The sequence below is a fragment of the Hibiscus syriacus genome, unplaced genomic scaffold, assembly GCF_006381635.1.
Source record: "Hibiscus syriacus cultivar Baekdansim isolate YM2019G1 unplaced genomic scaffold, ASM638163v2 tig00112217_pilon, whole genome shotgun sequence".
NCBI classification, from domain to species: Eukaryota; Viridiplantae; Streptophyta; class Magnoliopsida; order Malvales; family Malvaceae; genus Hibiscus; species Hibiscus syriacus.
The window spans coordinates 543,664-562,808 of record NW_024063270.1 but is presented as its reverse complement, the minus strand read 5'-3'; the positions used below and the strand labels follow the sequence as shown (position 1 = coordinate 562,808).

The following is a 19,145-nucleotide window of genomic DNA, read 5'->3' as shown; positions in this document are numbered from 1 at the left end:
AGTATGATCTCAGGGCATTTAAGCAACAGATTGAAGAGTTTCAGGCCAAGCAGTCGACGAGGACGTCGACAAATTAGGTGGGGGAGATTGTCGTGACCGTCCCTTTTATGGGGCCACAACCGGGTAGGTACGCCAAGGCCAACCATGTATAGGGTCTAGTGGCAGGGTAGAACAAGCTTGTCCTCTTTTCAAGCATTTTAATGTTTTAGGTAGGGAGTATGGGTATGACTTATTGTCCCCTGTTCGAGCATTTCAACGTCTATAGGTAGCATTTCTGTTATTTTGTTTTCGCATATATGTAGGGGGTGGACAGCCGGCAGAGTTTGGGCTGATCCACAGGTAAAGGTACGTGTCTTGTGAACACCATCGAGGGCCGCCCCTACGGCCTAATCGGTGGTGTGGGTGAGTCTTCTGTAACCCGATATTTCTTTTATTAATAAAACATTTTTCTCTCGGAGAAGTCCGGGGGTTGAGGTGTGCATCCGCTATGCCCCACGGGCTCGGATTATTGGTCGAAGGACCATGTGGCTATAAAGATCTAACGCGATGTTTGTTTATGCTTGATCAGATCTACGAGATTAAGGCTGACTTGGTTGGGAAGCGTCCCTTTCGAGTGCCACACGGATTAGCATCCGAACCAACTAGGCTAAGTCCGTGACACTTCGCTTAATGGTTGGATGCATGTTTAGTTTCTTAAGTGACAAAGCTTGAATCTTTTTTGCCCCAATTTGTTTTCCTTTGTTTTCTTTCAACCAGAGAGTGACACATGTCACTTTTTGATTGATGAAAATAAATATATTAAATTAAAATAAAGTTAGTCCTCCAACCGAATAGTAATACATGACATAACATGTGATATCATTTAATTGAAGGATTAAATTTATTTTAATTTATTAAAAGTGTGACTAATTTGAGAGAATATGTAAATAACAGGGACTAAATGTGTGATTATATAAAAATATTTAACTCCTGTTAACGACAGTTAACTCGGGGTGACTACATCTTAATTAAATAAAATGAAAGTGATCATATCTTATGTTTTTTGAAACAGTGACCAAAAGTAGACTAAACAAAAACATAAGTGATCATCCATATAATTAACCCTAAAATATATTATTTAATTATTTAAAAATTTAAAAAACATATTATAAAAATATTAATTTAACTATTTTAAATATAATAAATAATTATAAAATATATTATTTTAATTATTTTAAAATATTAATATATTCATATCAAGTCGAGTCTAGATTTAGATTTTAGTCTAAAAATCAGAACGAATCCAGGACAAAAAATAACTTAAAATTAATTGGCACATGATAAAATCAAATTTTAGGTACATATTTTCGGATCACGGTCGTGACGGTCAAAAAACCAACCCGTCCCTCCCCGCTTGTGCCCATCCCTGCGACTGTTAGCTAAAAAATCTCCCTTTTGGCATGTTTTGTATCCAAATCCTATTCAATTAAGTTCAATCTAACTCCACTCAAGCCCAACACTCGGTTTATCTTAATCCAAATCAATATATGATATTAACTCTTAAAATTTTGGGTCGTTACCAGTAATAATCGATAGAAATTTGATACTCGTAGTAATATTGTTAGAAATTGTTGCACTTTTTGCTTAGAGATTTTGATTATTGGTCTGAAAATTTTATATTCCTTAGAAATAATGGTATACACAAATCATATTTTTACCTATTTGTCGAGATCAATTTGAAATTTAAATTGGAGCATGGGTAGGGATGGCAACGGGCCGGGTTCGGGCCGGGTATTGGTCCCCCGTTCCCGTCCCCGTTTAAAAAACCGGTACCCGTCCCCGTTTAAAAAACCGCGGGGATTTAAACGGGGATCCCCGTCGGGTAATCGGGAAAAACCGCGGGGAAACGGGTATTCCCGTTTAGCATAAACGGTTATTTAAACGGGTATTGGGCCGAGAATCGGGCCGAGTATATATATATATATATTTAAATTAAATATATAAATATATATTTTTTATTTAAATTAAATTTATTAATATTATATATATATATATATATATATATAATTATTTTTAATATTTATCGGGTCGGGTATCGGGCGGGTAATCGGGGCGGGTAATCGGGGCAGAGATTACCAAACCCGTCCCCGTCCCCGTTTAAAATAAATGGATTTTCCCCATCCCCGTCCCTGTTTATCATCCCCGAATCCGACCCGTTTAATTCGGTTTTCGATTTTCCCCGTCGAATTCGGATTTTTTTGCCATCCCTAAGCATGGGCACCACCAAATCTTCTGAACTGAAAGCATCAAAGATTGAATCCACGTAATTCAAGAAAATCAAAAGGGAAAAGAGTGATACAAAGATGAAATCTCACATGGGTGAAAAAGGAACTTAAAAATAAAAGGGTAAACCACGTATTTAGTATACAAACTATCAGTTTCGATCTGTTCTAATACCTAAACTTTTAATATCTTTTCAAAATCATACCTAACGTTTAATTTTTGTTTCATTTTAACAACCCGTCGTTAAAATCTTAACGACACAGCTGATGTGGTATTTTTTTAATTATTTTCAAATTTTTATATTATTATTTATATTATTATTTTTTAAGTTTTAAAATAAATATTGATTTATAAAATATATAAACAATTATTTAATTATTTTTCATTTTAAATTAAAATGAGAAATTATTTAATTTAAATTTACATTTTTATAAGTTACATAATAATTTTAGTATTATTTAATTAATTCTTAATCTTATTTATTAATTAAATGCTTGAATATTTTGTGAGATGTTCTAAGTTGGAATCATAGATCTAACAAATTTCTTTCATTTTATAGTGATTGTTTAGTATAAGTTAAATATATACTTTGGCATTTAGAAACAATTGTATGTGTTACCTCACACGTGTCACAATCTTATTAGTTGAATAAAATTAATTAAATATAATAAAAATAATAATATAAAAATTAAAAAAAGACCACGTCAGATATGTTGTTAAATTTTTAACGGCAGGATACTAAACGTTAGGTATGATTTTGAAAAAATTAAAATTTTAAGTTTTAAAACATATCAAAAACTAATAAATTAGATACTAAATGCATAGTTACCCAAAATAAAATCACATGCACCAAAATATCTTATGATATACTCTTAAAATGCATTATGCATGGTATAAGGGTGGTTTTTTTTTTTTGAGTGCACAGATGACATGATGCATGAAATGTTTAATTTCAAATTTTGTCCTCAGAACAGTGCCTACAATGGCCTTTCTGTTTAGGTCAGGTTCAGAGGGTTCGGTTCAGAGATACTTTGACTGGTCGCTTTGACCAGTGTCAGAGAAGTTCTGGTCAATGCCACACTTCTCTCACATTTCTAGCTCATATGATTGAATGATAAGATGAGCCCTCCCCATCTGCAATTCACACTCCAAATCTGTGTATCAGAATTATCAACTTTTAAAAGGGTGCGTAAATGAACTAGCTTCATCCAATAAAAGGTATTTGTTTATTTACTTTTTTTTTAAGTATTTACATTTGTTTAAATTTTTAATATAATGTTTTTGTCCGTTTATTTATATTCAAATGTGTTTGTATTTGTTCGTTTAACGTTTGCCAACTTTTTCATATAATATTAAGCAACCAACATTATCTTTTTATCATTTTATTTCATGAAAAAAATGATGAAATGCGCGATTAGTCCTTAAATTTTTAGGCTTCACAATTTAAACTTCAAAATTCACTTTAAGTTCAATTTTATTCCTATCTTCACTAATATCTAAAATGTAGAAGAAAAAAAAGAACTGAGTAAATGAGTCGATAAAAGAGCTTATAAATGAGACAATAGACGAGTTTGTTCGTGAACATAAACGAGTCGAACACACATCTATTCGCGTCAATTCATTTATTAAATGAATAGAATAATTTTATTCATACTCATTTATTTAGCTTAATAAACAAATATCCTACGAACAATTTGTTGAATACTTTGTTCATTTTACACTCTTTAGTTGCTTGAAGTAACTTGTGTTTCGAGAATCATTGAGCAACTTTAGTGGTAAAATAAAATGTCGTTCTCTTTAAAAGATACGAGTTTAAGTCGTTGTGTCTACAAAGTATATGCGTTGTCAATAAACTAAGAAAATTTTTAAACCTTGTAATCACTACCTACATACTAATAAAAAAAACTTGCTTTTGAACAATAAAGATTAGGTTTTTGGCATCTATATATATATGCTTTCATTGAAGATAAGCCCAAATGCACAACAATTTGCTTATATTTAACTTTTTTGTAGTATTACAACCAACCCATGTTTAAGACAGGGGAGTTCAAATACTTGACATGAAGGAGATGAGAGAGATTTAATTAAAACGTAATTAGCATCATCAAGAGAATTACTTTGGATCAGACTGGTTTTTATTGGAAGCCAAAGCAATGATGGAATTAGCAAGCCTGTTAATGGCACCAACCAGTCCATCAATTCCTCTTCTGTTGATTTCTGTCTTAGATTCCTCAATCTGTAGCCTCCTCTCGTGTAAAACAACAAGGTCTCTATGTCTTCTCTCCTCATTCTCCTCACTGGCCAGTATGGCTTCTGCTATAATGGAAGCACTTTTAAAGATTGCAGTGCCATGTTCATCTGAATTGTTTGGACTAGCAGTGCCTTCCCCATTACCTCCCGATCTTTTCCTTCTCTTTGCTACGGAGTCTGAGTGCTCACTTGTATCAGAATCTGAGCTTTCACGTACATCTCCGACACATAAAAATGGAACCAATAAAATCATTCAGTAGTTCAATATTAAAATCAGTGCACCATCATGGTATGCAAATAGGGTGAGAGAAACTAGACTCCAAGCTAAATAGTTTGACTAAACTCAAAAAAGTTTCACATTGGAGTCGGTTATAAAATATAATTTGAATAATTCGAAATTTTTAATAATTAATGAATTGATTTTAAAGATTGAGTCGAATATCTCAACTCTACATGATATATGTATATTGTATGTGTAAAAAATATGAAGAAATACATATGTATATTGTATGATTATAGAAAATAGTTTAAATTGGAATGAAATATTAATGTAACAATATGAATATTTATAATTAAATTTAAAAGAATTGAACAACTCGACTTTATTTACTCAAATTTTATAAACTCGAATTTATTAAAAGAATTTCAAATAAACTTTAAAATATAAAATAGTGATTATCAATTCGAATAACACAAAATTTTTTACTTATTCCACTTGATCAAATATACATCCCTATAGGTAAGTATGTAACATGGCGTGTCAAAATCATTGGAATTTGTGCAGTGCCACAGAGAAAGAATATGTGCACGTGAGCAAGCGAGAGAGGGGAGAGTACCTACTGTTGGAAATGGCTGAGCATACGAAAGGGATGGTTGTAGAAGTGTAGGAGCAGCTGTTGGTGGCGGTGGCAGCGGCGGCAGCTGAGGTGGTGCTGTTGGAGGCAATGGAATCGCAGCTGGAATAGGTGGAAGTTGACGTTGCAATGAAGGTTGCACGCTAGTAATTGGTGTATCCATAACATAAGGTATGTTATGAACGGCAACCGAGCCACCACCACTAGCACCACCGGTAGCCACCGCAATCTGACCACCTTTCTTCTCCACCACCTGCTCCAAATGCTCAAATATCTGCCTCAACATGTTAGTAGGCAAGATCTTCTCTTTTCTTTCATTCTTCTCCATCTCCCAATAATCACTACCACTCTCACCTCTTCTCCTTTGGTACTCTCTCACTTTCTTGTAGTCCCTCATGAGATTATCCCATTTGTCATTGCACTGATTCTGGCTCCTCAAACACCCTCTCCTCCAACAATAATCCTCCACCCATTTCCATCTCAGCTCTGTTGGTTTTCCCTCACTTTTCTTCATTCTTCTCTCGTCATCCATCTTCTTCGCCTCGATCAACACCAATGTTTCATTCACAGTCCAGTTTCCTTTCCTGTATTCTCTGGTCACAATACCACCTTGATCAGCCATCGCCGAAAATAACACTTCGACAAGAAAGAAAATGATCAATGACTCAATAAACATCAAAGAAAATGCTGCTTCATGGTTTTTGGTGATTCTTATATGTAAAAGAAGAGGAGAGAACCAACAGAAGCCATTAAAATCATCAAAAGAATCTTCAAAAGTTTAAAGTTGAAATCTAAAACTACTTATTCAAACCACTTGTTCCCACAAAGTGAGGGCAAGAAAAAGAAGGGTGGAAGGAGAGAGAAAGTGTTATGAAAGCAGCATTATAAGAAAAGGCCAAGGAAAATCCACTCAAACTGACACAACAACAAACCCCAAAAATTTTCTCAAGGAAAGTAGAAAGAGAAAGAGAGACTTCTTTTTTTCTAGGAAAGTGTAGATAATTAGGGATGGAGGAAAAAGATATAGGGTTACAATGAAAGCATACTGGAAAAAGTGTATAAGCCTCCAATCATCACTCAAACTTTTAAACTTCCATGTGGCATTTGACTCTAAACTTCGCTGAAAAGTAAAATTCAAGCAGAATTTTGACTTGTATGATCCTCTACTTTAATAAAAGAACGAAGTAAAATCTACATGAAAAAACTAATGAATAACATGGAGCGCTTGAGGCACTGGATATTTCCTGTAAACAAGATCAGACAAGAGAGATCTACATTAAAAGACTAAGCAGCATGGTTAAGAGCACCCTAATCATTTGGTTAGGGTTCTTAAATAAGTCCCATGCTAAGAGAAACTGGTAACAGAAGATGTCACGTGGTAACGTTGGGGGTATTATTATTACATGAAAGATCCTTCAACCGTTTGGACAAGCAATTTAACTATGCGATGACAAGGACAGTTTTGTCCTTTTAAGCAAGGACATGTAAAGGCTTCAGTAACACATCGGCAAGTTTTTTCGCTTTTTATCTATCGGCCAACTAGGTCCAGGAAAAAAGTGGTACAAACACTCCTGCTACGGGGTCACTTTGACTAGGGTTTTGACCAAGGAAGGACCAACCATGGGATCTCATGACTAGTCTTTTCTTTTTCAAGTTTTTGGACTCTAGCCTGCACTTTTCGGTTCACTTTAGATGCACCTATGATAAATCCTTTGGGATAAATTACAAATTTACCCACTTAACTTTAACTTTTTCTCTTATTTCGCTTATTATACTTTTAATTTTTATAACTTACTAACTGAACTTTTTCATCTTAATATTTTTATATAATAAATTTATAAGGGTTTTAAAAAAAATTGAAGTGTCAGTTGCATGAGAACTACTTCCATATGTTCAGGTATTAAAATTATCGTATGATGAGAATTTAGGATGATTATAGATTGATATCCTTTAATATTCATTATTTGAATATGTATTATTTATAAAAACTTATTGATTACAACCCTTTTTGGACTTTTTGATCTGCTAGGCATTGGTTGGGAGGCTGACATTGCTATCTAATTTATCGCGAGTAATTTTAAACATAAATTATGACACTTTAAACTACATAGGAAAAAAAAATACAAAAACGCAAGTTGTCAAATGTAATTTTAATTCATCTTTATCAAATATTTTCTTTTTGAAATTTAATTCTAGACTCAACCCCTTATATATTATATACATTATGCCATCATTGAATGGGTTGAATTAGAAGCTTCCCACTTGATCACATAATTCAATCATAGACTTATACTTAGAAAGCAATATAATTAATCATAAACTTATACACGATGTCGAGAAAAGTTGAGGCTATTGCTCGTGACTTCTCGTCTTTCCTTACCTCGTCATCGGATGTCGTTCACCCCTCCTCCTCCGGACGATTAGACTTATGCTTTAGTTCTACATGATATATGCATATCATAAATGAAAAATATGATATATATATATATATATATATATATATATATATATATATATCGTATATGATTATAGAAAACCGTTTTAATTGGATTCAAATAGTATCATAACATTTTAAATATTTGTAATTAAATTCAGATAGACATCGATCAACTCGATTTGACTCGAATAAATTTTAAACAAATTTTGAGTTATCAAATATGACTCGGTCGAATACTCAGTATATTGAACACCGTGACTTTGACTAACAAAAACAAAAACCAAAATCTCTTCTCAACATAATATAAAGTCTCTTTACATCAATCTCAAAGTGGTAAAAACAACAACGGGCAATGGAGGTGATGAAGAAGATGATCTCTTCAGTAAACGATGAAGATCAAGATGAAGTTTTGCTCCCTGGTTTTCGGTTTCATCCTACTGATGAAGAGCTTGTAGGGTTTTATCTTAAAAGAAAAGTGGAGAAGAAACTATTTACCATTGACCTAATCAAACAGGTCGATATCTACAAATATGATCCTTGGGATCTTCCCAGTATTATTCTTTCTTCTTAAGTTTTACAGTTTCTTAACTTTTTTTTTTCAATTGATGGTAATTAAATTACTGTGAATTATATTGCAGAAGTTAGTAAACTCAATAGTGTTGCAGAGAAGGAATGGTACTTCTTTTGCAAGAGAGGGAGGAAATATAGGAACAATATAAGGCCAAATAGGGTTACAAGCTCCGGATTCTGGAAAGCAACCAGGATCGATAAGCCGATTTACGCAGCCGTCGGCAGATTTCATGATTTCTTAGGACTCAAGAAATCATTGGTTTATTACAAGGGAAGTGCAGGAAAAGGCACCAAAACGGATTGGATGATGCATGAGTTTCGCCTTCCACCAATTCAAGTTCCTACTGATACCAAGAATGACCACTTGCCAAAAGCTGTAAGTATCCATTTTCTTAATTAACTGAGATTAATCTCTCTCCAAAACCTTATTAAGAGGTGTTCTTTTTATCATTTGTAGGAAGTTTGGACAGTTTGCAGAATCTTTAAACGGGTTGTTTCGAGTAGAAAACTTGTTGCATCAGATTGGCAAAACAAGAAGACAAACTTTTCCAGAACAAGCAGTGTCAAGTTCAAGTGTTGTGAGGTTGAAGATGACAAGGAAATGGAAAGAAAGTCGGTGCATGATGATTTCCATGGAGGGTTTGCACTTTGTAGGAACCACAACTCAAATGTTTTCATCATATTTAAACTAGGATGAACTTAGGCCAGTAGTTGACTATACCTTAGGCACATCATTGCACACTGCTATATAGTGACTGCTAAATGTTAGTGGATGCGTATGTAATCATCGACGGTTTAGTCATAGGATATAGTACTTTGATCCTTGATATAATCAATAATTTCTTCTACAAATAGATAGTAATCGATGGATGTGTTGGATCATAAACTTGATCCATTATGGGAGCCTAAATCCAAATCCAAACTAAATTGATGTCATTGCTTACATCATTTAAGTAAATATGTCATTGCTTACATCATTTAAGTAATGATGTCATTGCTTACATCAATTTAGTTAGGTGAGAGTTAGGTATTTGTTGAATTTGTAATGATTTAAATTAGTTTATTTGTGTGGTGTAGGATTGTTCTTAAGTAGTATAAATACCCCTTCCCATTGTAGTTTAAGCATCAAGAAAAATTAAGAGCTTCTAAGTCAGTGAAGAAGCAAAGTCTTATAAGAGTGAGTTATAGTTCTTGTTTTTGAGTGAGAGTGCTCTTGTAATATTTCTTTGAGTTTCAATAAAAGTTGTTTGTGTGAGTGTTTTATTTCCAACAAAGTGGTATCAGAGCGAGTTAGAAAGATCGAAGGTCTCAACGAGAGGAATCCGATGCCGCCATAATTTTTTCAATCTGAGTTCTGATGCACCGCCACGTACCGCCAGAAGGCTGCTGCCAAAAAATCGAGTTTGACTCACCGAGTTGGAGCCCCTTGATCGAGTTGTCCAAGTCCATCCCAAAGTTTTTTTGGCATTCTGGATTCATCCGTGCAATCGGATTTTGCAAATTCTCAATATATTGATAGATATGGCAAATGGTATGGCACCATTCCAAGTTCTGACACTCAACAACAACAACTACGACAATTGGAGTATCAAAATGAAGGCACTTCTTGGATCACAAGATGTGTGAGATATCATAGAGAAAGGCTATAATGAGCCTGCGGATGATGATGTTTTTGCTACTCTTACACTAGATCAAAAGACAACTTTGAAGGATTCAAGAAAGAGAGACAAGAAGGCTCTCTAACTCATCTATCAAGCATTAGATGATGATGGTTTTGAAAAGTTTTCAAGTGCAAGCTCTAGCAAGGAAGCGTGAGAGAAGCTGCAAACCTCTTACAAAGGATCCGAGCAAGTAAAGAAGGTTCGTCTCCAAACATTAAGAGGTGAATTCGAATCCTTACATATGAAAGCATCTGAGTCTATTTTAGATTATTTCTCAATAGTAGTAGCTGTTTCTAATCAATTAAAAAGAAATGGTGAAAAGTTAGAAGATGTGAGGATAATAGAGAAGATACTTCGTTCGTTGGATCCCAAATTTGAGCACATCGTTGTGATGATTAAAGAAACTAAAGACTTGGAATAAATGACGATCGAGCAACTCCAAGGATCATTGCAAGCATACGAAGAGAAGCATAAGAAGAAGCATGAGTTTACTGAGCAACTCCTCAAGCTGCAACTCAAGGATATGCATGAAAGCCAACACAATGATAGAAACCAACGTGGCCAAGGCAGAGGTCATGGACGAGATGGAAGTCTAGGTCGTGGACGAGGTTGGAATTCCAACAACAACAATTCCAACAACAACTATGAGAAAGGGCAAAGCTCAACACAAGGCTGTGAAAGAATCAATCCAAACTCAAGGCATGACAAATCTCAAGTTCGATGTTATAATTGTCAGAAGTTTGGGCATTATGCTTCAGAATGTAGAGCTCCCAACAACAAAATTGAGGAGAAGGCCAACTACGTGGAGGAAAAGACAGATGGCAAAGAAACTCTTTTTCTAGCACGAAAGGAAACTGATGGTGGCCAAGCAAATTCCTGGTATCTTGACAGTGGTGCAAGCAATCACATGTGTGAAAGGAAAGACATGTTCGTGGAGCTAGACGAGTCAGTAAGCGGAAATGTTTCGTTTGGAGATGATTCCACAATAACAGTGAAAGGGAAAGGTAACATTCTTATCCGTTTGAAAGATGACATACATCAAGTTATTTCAAATATCTACTATGTGCCCAATATGAAAAGTAACATATTAAGTTTAGGGCAACTGGTAGAGAAAGGTTATGATATTCATATGAATAATTATAATCTTTCTATAAAAGATGATAAGAATAACTTCATTGCTAAAGTGTCGATGTCAAAGAATAGAATGTTCTTGATCAACATACAATATGATGTTGCAAAGTACCTGAAAGCTTGCTACAAAGATGCATCATGGCTTTGGCATCTTCGATTTAAGCGTCTCAATTTTGGAGGTCTATAGCTGTTATCTAAGAAGAAGATGGTGAAGGGACTACCTCGCATCAACCATCCTGACCAACTTTGTGAAGGGTGTCTAGTCGGGAAACAATTCAGGAAAACCTTTCTAAAGGAGTCAGATACAAGAGCCAAGAAGCCACTTGAGCTCATCCATACCGATGTGTGTGGACCGATCAAGCCAAGATCTCTCGGTAACAATAACTATTTTCTTCTCTTCATTGATGATTTTTCAAGAAAAACCTGGGTATATTTCTTGAAACAAAAGTCAGAAGTTTTTGAAGTCTTCAAGAAGTTCAAAGCAGCAGTAGAGAAAGAAAGCGGTAGAAAGATCAAAGCCATGAGATTCGATCGAGGTGGAGAATTTACTTCCAGGGAGTTTCAAGAGTTCTGTAAAGTAAATGGAATTCGTCGACCAATGACAGTTCCTATATCCCCCCAGCAAAATGGTGTGGCAGAAAGAAAGAACAGAACAATCCTTGACATGGCACGAAGCATGCTCAAAAGCAAGAAACTACCTATGGAATTTTGGGCGAAAGCAGTAGCGTGTGCAGTCTACTTGACAAACCAATCTCCAACAAGAAGTGTATGGGTAAAGACACCGCAAGAAGCATGGAGTGGAAGAAAGCCTAACATTTCCCACTTGAGAACCTTTGGAAGTATAAACCATGTTCACGTACCAGACGAGAGAATAATGAAACTTGATGATAAAAGCGAGAGTTTTATCTTCATCGGTTATGATGCTAATTCGAAGGGCTACGAGTTGTACAATCCAGACAATAAAAAGTTTGTGATTAGTCGAGATGTGGTCTTCAACGAAGAAGGAGAATGGGATTTTAACTCTCATACAGATGACTTCAATTTCTTTCCTCAGTTTGAAGAAGATGAGCAGACAATGAGGGAACAACTAGATGAATCTCAACAAGAGCTTGCAACTCCACCCACTTCACCAACATCAACCACTTAAGGAGACTCATCACCTTCGTCATCGTCAAGTGGGAGTCAAAGTGAAAGAGTTGTGCAACGCACAAGATCTCTATGAGGTAACTAAATGACAAGATAATCTTACATTATTTTGTCTGTTTGCCGATTGTGAACCAGTGAGCTTTCAAGAAGTGGTACAAGAAAAAAATGGAGAGATGCGATGGACGAAGAAATCAAGGCCATCGAGAAGAATGACACATGGGAACTTACCTTACTTCCCAAGGGACATAAGGCGATAGGTGTCAAATGGGTGTACAAAACAAAGCAAAACGCCAAAGGAGAGATTGAAAGGCACAAGTCGAGGATAGTTGCTAAAGGCTATAGTCAAAAGGCTAGAATTGACTATGATGAAGTATTTGCTCCTGTTGCTCGATTGGAGACTATCAGACTAATCATTTCTTTGGCAACTCAAAACAAGTGGAAGATACAACAGATGGATGTAAAGTCTGCCTTCTTAAATGGAGTTCTTGAAGAGGAAGTTTACATTCAGCAACCATCAGGCTACGAAGTCAAAGGGCACGAAGACAAGGTGTTAAAGTTGAAGAAGACTCTTTATGGGCTAAAACAAGCACCAAGAGCATTGAATAGTCGAATCGACAAGTACTTCCAAGATAATGGCTTCAATAAATGTCCCTACGAGCACGCTCTATATATCAAGATCAAATATGGAGATATTTTGATCGTGTGCCTCTACGTGGATGATTTGATCTTCACCAGAAGCAACCCAAACATGTTTAAAGAATTCAAGGATGTGATGATGACGGAATTCGAGATGACAGACATGGGAATCATGGCGTACTACCTTGGCATTGAAGTTAAGCAACAAAAGGATGTAATTTTTATTTAACGGGAAAGTTATGCAAAGGAGACACTGAAGAAGTTCAAGATGGAGAACTGTAAGCAAATAAGCACACCGACAGAATACGGGATCAAGATGTCCAAACATGAAGAAGGCGAAAGTGTAGATCCAACATTCTTCAAAAGTTTGGTGGGAAGTCTACGCTATCTAACTTGTACGAGGCCCGATATTCTTCACGCAGTTGGATTGGTTAGTCGCTACATGGAATCTCCAACAACCACCCATTTTAAAGCTGCAAAGAGAATTCTTCGCTATCTGAAAGGTACAATTGACTTCGACTTGTTCTATTCAGTTTCTAATGATTACAAGCTTGTTGGATATAACGAAAGTGATTGGGGTGGAGACATAGGTAATCGAAGGAGCACTACTGGATTCGTATTTTTCATTGGAGATACTGCTTTCACATGGATGTCAAAGAAAAAACCGGTTGTCACATTGTCCACTTGTGAAGCGGAATATATTGCTGCTACCTCATGCGTTTGTCATGCAATTTGGCTTAGAAATCTATTGAAGGAGATAGGTTTGATACAAGAAGAGCCTACCAAGGTTTGTGTGGATAACAAGTCAACCATTGCCTTAGCAAAGAATCCAGTATTCCATGATCGAAGCAAGCACATCGACATTCGCTACCACTATATAAGAGAGAGTGTTTCAAGAAACGATGTGGAAGTTGAATACGTGAAGTCACAAGATCAAGTTGCCGATATTTTTACAAAACCACTGAAAAGTGAAGACTTCATAAGATTAAGGAACTTACTAGGGGTCACAAGATCAAGTTTAAGGGCGGGTGTTGGATCATAAACTTGATCCATTATGGGAGCCTAAACCCAAACCCAAACTAAATTGATGTAATTGCTTACATCATTTAAGTAAATATGTCATTGCTTACATCATTTAAGTAATGATGTCATTGCTTACATCAATTTAGTTAGGTGAGAGTTAGGTATTTGTTGAATTTGTAATGATTTAAATTAGTTTATTTGTGTGGTGTAGGATTGTTCTTAAGTAGTATAAATACCCCTTCCCATTTTAGTTTAAGCATCAAGAAAAATTAAGAGCTTCTAAGTGAGTGAAAAAGCAAAGTCTTATAAGAGTGAGTTGTAGTTCTTGTTTTTGAGTGAGAGTGCTCTTGTAATATTTCTTTGAGTTTCAATAAAAGTTGTTTGTTTGAGTGTTTTATTTCCAATAGGATGGTCATGTTTTTTAGTGTAGTAAAACTAGATGAAGACTGTAATCACATAATATAATGTCAAAAGAGAGGGGATTTTGTTTAATGCATGGGAATGGGTTGTATATAGTGTGATTTGGATGAAAAATATGTCTAGAATATATATTCTAAAATAAACTTGATTTAATAGAGTAAACAATTTTTTTATTAATATGTGGTAATTACGTGCATACTAATTCTTATTTGACATAATATTATTAGTTAAGAACCATTATTAATATGGTGAGAAAGATTCATCTAATAATTTCTCCGTAGAGTTTTTGATATGTTTATTAAATATTTTATAAATAGTTTTAGAAAAGATAGGGTTAAATTTTTAAGTGGGTGTAAAGAAACTTTTAAGAGTGACATAATTTTAATCTTTTTTATATTTTACATATAAATTTATATAAGAAAAAATAATTAGAATTATTTAGGTGTGAACAGACATTCTTATTTTATATTGAGTCCGTTGTACCAAAAAATAAAGTTGGATTTTTTTTGGTGAATAAAAGAAGTAAAACTACATAGGATTAGTCCTCTACTGTCAATGTGCAATCTGTAACATCATGTTGGACTAGATCAATCACTTCTAGTGATGGGGTGGAGAAAACCAAATGAACCTCTACTATAGTCGCGACAATCTTAGCTAGTCTATCTGTCACCTTATTTGCAGTCCGGCTTATGTGCTTTAAAACAACGTTCCGGTCTCTGTTAATCAACTCATTCACACGGTCTATAAGAGTAAAAATCGAGCATCTCTTAGAGTTTTCCTTTAACATTCGGACAACCTCCAAACTATCTATTTCCACTGTGATTTGCCTCTCTCCTAGATTCCAAGCATGAGAAAGACCTTCATGGATACCCTATAACTCCGCTTCAACTATAGAACATATTCTGATCGCTTTTGAGAATCCAATCATCTAACCACCATTCGAGGATCGAAGGACACCCTCACAAGTTGGATATTAAATTATAAAAAATAAAAAATATACTTAATTGCACTAAAAAAAGTTAGAAACCTAATTATACCATTAGAAATCTTACTACCATATTACATTATAAATAACAAAGTTAAGCATCTAATTGCATAAAAAAAGGATTTATTAGAAAACATATGGTGTATTGGTTCCAAATAAATTTATAATGGGCTTTGAGCCCAAACATACAAATCTGTTTATTAAAAAAACCCTAAAATTCTTCGATTCTGTTTAACGATTGCTTCTGTTTGAGCTTCGCATAGGTTCTTAAATCAAAATCCTTTGTGCAGCTTTCCCCAAAAATTTAGCCGCCATTGTTATTTACGACCGGAGAAAAATAGAGATAATTTAACTGCCCCATTTAGATGGGGAAGGAGAAAGAAGAAGGTTTAGGAAATAATAACATTGAGGATGTCAATTGGCTTTGTTCACTCTCTGAATCCGAACTTGTAAGTTATCATTCTGTATTCAATCTTTTATTATTATTATTATTATTATTATTATTATTATTATTATTATTATTATTATTATTATTATTATTTTAAAATTAATTGAGAAAATTTAAATCAAAGCGAACCCATTTTGCAGGATTTATTGATTAGCTTAAAGAAACTAGCTTTGAAACGTGCGAGTGCATTTGGGCATGTCCAATTGGCGCAAAAGTTCGATTTGAAGATGCTTCGAGCCCTCGGTATATTTTTGGTTCTTCAAGCTTGTTTTAATTTGGTAGTTTGATGGGTTGGTCTTATTTCATTGTTTTTCCGAAGCAATTTTGAGAACATTGGATTTTTGAATTATCATGGTATCTTGGGTTGTTTCTACTATTAGCTAATGTAAGTTATATTGTGAATGAAAGATAATGGCTGTCATGTTATTCCTGCAGTTTTACTGTTGCTGAATTTAACACATTTCAGAGGAAATTTAAGTTTGTAGTTTCTCAGTGTCAGTGGTTTGCTTGCACGTTCATGAGTGGTTAGTAGCATTTTAAGATACCATACACTAAACCTCAATTTGATACATTTCTCTGTTATCATGCTAAGAACTGTTTCTGTGAAAATTGTTTTGAGTTTCCGTGAAAAAGAACTCTAGTATAGAGAAGTACTCTTCTTTGAAGGTGATTTGTGGTTTGAACCAACGTTTGGTGAGAACATAGGAGGTCTGAGATTGATATTAGAACTTACTGTATTTTTTTCATGAATCTGTTCTCATTTAGGCTCTTAGGACATGAATTTTGTGTCTTGCGTTGTGAATCAATTCCATCAAGCTCCGGTTTGCATATTATTTCATTAAATTGGTATAGTTGAACTTGATTCTTAAGTTATGATTTCATTAATCATTAGAATGGTATAGTTGAACTTGGTTTGAGTGTCCGTGAAAAAGAACCGCAGTATAGAAAAGCACCTTTTGCCGGAGATGATTTGTGGCTTGAACCGACATTTGTTGAGAACATAGGAGGTCTGGTACTAGAACTTTCTGTTTTATCTGTCACGAATCTGTTTTCTGTTAGGCTCCTAAGACATGAAGTTTCTGTGTTGTGTTATGAATCAATTCCATCAAGCTCCAGTTTTTGCATATTATTTCATTAGAATGGTATAGTTGAACTTGATTCTTAAATTATGATTTCAATTTTAATAATTTTCAGGCTTCGTTTTGATGGAATGTCTGAGACAAAAGGTTGAGCACTTGTCGCTTATTCCTGGGATGGACGAGTCTGCTGCATTTCTTGATTCTTCAAATTTACTAAAATGTAAGCTTGGTGAGGTGATGAGCATTGAAGAGGTAAATGAAAGTATTGCATTTACAACAAGGAAGGAATTTGTGAAAAGGTATGTTTAAAGATTATCCATTTGAATTTAGATTTCCTATTAAGTCTAATGATCATTTTTCAATTCCTTGATTTCCTTTTTCTTATTTTGGTTGGCAAAGACTGCGGGGAAAAGATGCTATAGTTAGAAGTAATAAGAGACTTAAAGTGAAACATGAAGAAGAAGAAGAAGAAGAAACAGAGGGATAGCAGTAGAAGATGATAACAATACATGGCAGTACTGATGGGATTGATGATTCAGCAACACTCTTATACAGATGATTATTATCTACCATCTCCATTCTACGATAAGAAGTTTTGCAACTTCATCCTGTAGTAAAACAGAAGCGAGATTCGAATAGTATATAGTGAGGGATTCATTCAGGGAAAACAACGTATGTTTCAGGTACTCATTTGACCTGAGTGTCAGTGTGATACAGAATGTAGTCAATTTTGGTACATTTATTTTTCTTTCCAAGCAATGTTATCCCAGTTTTTTGCACCCGCTACTGAAGAATCCGATTTTTCTTTCATGCTTAATTTATCCTTCATGACACAGTAGTACTAACATTAAGATGGCTGTTAATGGAATGGATATGCTCCATTGCTGCAGTTGTAAGCTGTATTGATCACTCGCCTATCGACAGAGGTACGAATATGATACGAATGTATGAAGATAGGTGGAAGTGCAAATAGATACGAATGTATGAAAGCATCAAAATTGGTTATGATCAAAGCAAATACATTATGCATACACATTATTTAGATTAAGATCGAGTAATTTTCCGTCTCTTCGCATAAAATAAGCTGTCGAGTTAATTACAGCTGACAATGATACACGTTAATTAGTATCACAAGGAACCTAAAGTATTTATCAGAAATTAACAAATATCAAGTAATGGTGTTGCTCGGTTGCTTAATCTGCTGATGTTGGGGTTCTGGTTTTCTAATAATCAAAGGCCTTTGTGGCAAGACGAGACTTTGAACCTTACCTTTTAAAAATGAGTAAATTGTTGGAATGATCTCGTACCTTTTAATTTTCTATAATTTTTTCTCATCAAATTTTAAAAATATATATTCTAGTCACTTATGTTATCATTTTGTTACGTTTTAGTTACTGATATTAGTTTGATGATGTGAAATGATAGTAAAAAAAGTTTAATTTTTATTTTAATCCTTAAATTTTAGATAAAAAATATTAATTATGGGTTGTTTTAAACATAAAATAGTTTAGGGACAAATTCTTAATTTATTCATTTTTTAAATGGTTTTTTCAACTACCACCTTCGTTGAAACCCTAGCTTCCCCCAACTTGTGTCGCAAGCCATTGTCCCTAGGTTTCTTGTTGTTCATCTTCCATGTCTCCAATCGTACACTAAAACCTCTTTGCCTCTCTCATCTAAAACTCAAATTCACTTCATACAATTTGCTTGCTCGTTTGCCGCCACCTATTATGCGCCATCATTGAAATCCGACTTTTGTAACTCAAATTAAATCATTTGGTAAAATAATTATTTTTGTATATTTTTATTTTAAAAAATAATAATTTCTAATAGTTTAGATTTTTTATTTTTAAATAATTATACTCCCTTAACATCAAATATAACTCCTTTATATGTATTAATGTATTATAATATGAAAACGTGAAGCTTGGAAATTCATAATTCTGACTGCCGGAGGTTTCCCACGGAAGCTACTCTTAACTTGGCGTTGACAGCAGCCAACTATCCTACCTCCCCTTACCCCATTATATATGGGAATAGGGTCAGCTAATTTATTTTATTGTAGAAGCAAGAGGCCCCCAATGTTTTGAGTATCTTGTAATGTAGAACATGTCTCTTCTTCTTTCTTCCCTACACATAATCTTTTGCTTCCACCCATCAACAATTACATATCTTTTATATTTTTTTTATGGATTTGTGGACCTTCGTCATTTCGTATATGTCAAATAGATTTGAATTTGAAT

General features: G+C 34.5%; 3 protein-coding genes across 3 annotated transcripts; 2 read left to right on the top strand and 1 right to left on the bottom strand.

The window, feature by feature from the left end:
• Positions 1-4,375: 4,375 nt before the first annotated feature.
• Positions 4,376-5,994, bottom strand: LOC120175929. The gene is made up of 2 exons (XM_039182470.1): positions 5,349-5,994; positions 4,376-4,731 (listed from the first exon to the last, which is right to left on the bottom strand). The coding sequence occupies exons 1-2, from the start codon at positions 5,986-5,988 to the stop codon at positions 4,376-4,378; spliced, it is 996 nt and encodes a 331-aa protein (XP_039038401.1). The 5' UTR covers positions 5,989-5,994.
• Positions 5,995-8,155: 2,161 nt separating this feature from the next.
• LOC120175920 (transcription factor JUNGBRUNNEN 1-like) lies at positions 8,156-8,788 on the top strand. The gene is made up of 2 exons (XM_039182467.1): positions 8,156-8,354; positions 8,442-8,788. The coding sequence occupies exons 1-2, from the start codon at positions 8,156-8,158 to the stop codon at positions 8,771-8,773; spliced, it is 531 nt and encodes a 176-aa protein (XP_039038398.1). The 3' UTR covers positions 8,774-8,788.
• Positions 8,789-15,689: 6,901 nt separating this feature from the next.
• LOC120175897 lies at positions 15,690-17,576 on the top strand. The gene is made up of 4 exons (XM_039182444.1): positions 15,690-15,824; positions 15,964-16,066; positions 17,018-17,201; positions 17,302-17,576. Exons 1-4 carry the CDS (start codon positions 15,741-15,743, stop codon positions 17,387-17,389), a joined length of 459 nt encoding a protein of 152 aa, XP_039038375.1. The 5' UTR covers positions 15,690-15,740; the 3' UTR covers positions 17,390-17,576.
• The last annotated feature ends 1,569 nt before the right edge of the window (positions 17,577-19,145 follow it).

Excerpts from the sequence above, each read along its gene's own strand:
- LOC120175920 (XM_039182467.1), top strand. The coding sequence starts at position 8,156 with ATGGAGGTGATGAAGAAGATGATCTCTTCAGTAAACGATGAAGATCAA. Across the intron at positions 8,355-8,441 it reads TGATCCTTGGGATCTTCCCA|AAGTTAGTAAACTCAATAGT; the intron begins GTATTATTCTTT and ends ATTATATTGCAG.
- LOC120175897 (XM_039182444.1), top strand. The coding sequence starts at position 15,741 with ATGGGGAAGGAGAAAGAAGAAGGTTTAGGAAATAATAACATTGAGGAT. Across the intron at positions 15,825-15,963 it reads CACTCTCTGAATCCGAACTT|GATTTATTGATTAGCTTAAA; the intron begins GTAAGTTATCAT and ends CCCATTTTGCAG. Across the intron at positions 17,202-17,301 it reads AGGAAGGAATTTGTGAAAAG|ACTGCGGGGAAAAGATGCTA; the intron begins GTATGTTTAAAG and ends TGGTTGGCAAAG.
- LOC120175929 (XM_039182470.1), bottom strand. The coding sequence starts at position 5,988 with ATGGCTGATCAAGGTGGTATTGTGACCAGAGAATACAGGAAAGGAAAC. Across the intron at positions 4,732-5,348 it reads TCAGCCATTTCCAACAGTAG|ATGTACGTGAAAGCTCAGAT; the intron begins GTACTCTCCCCT and ends TATGTGTCGGAG.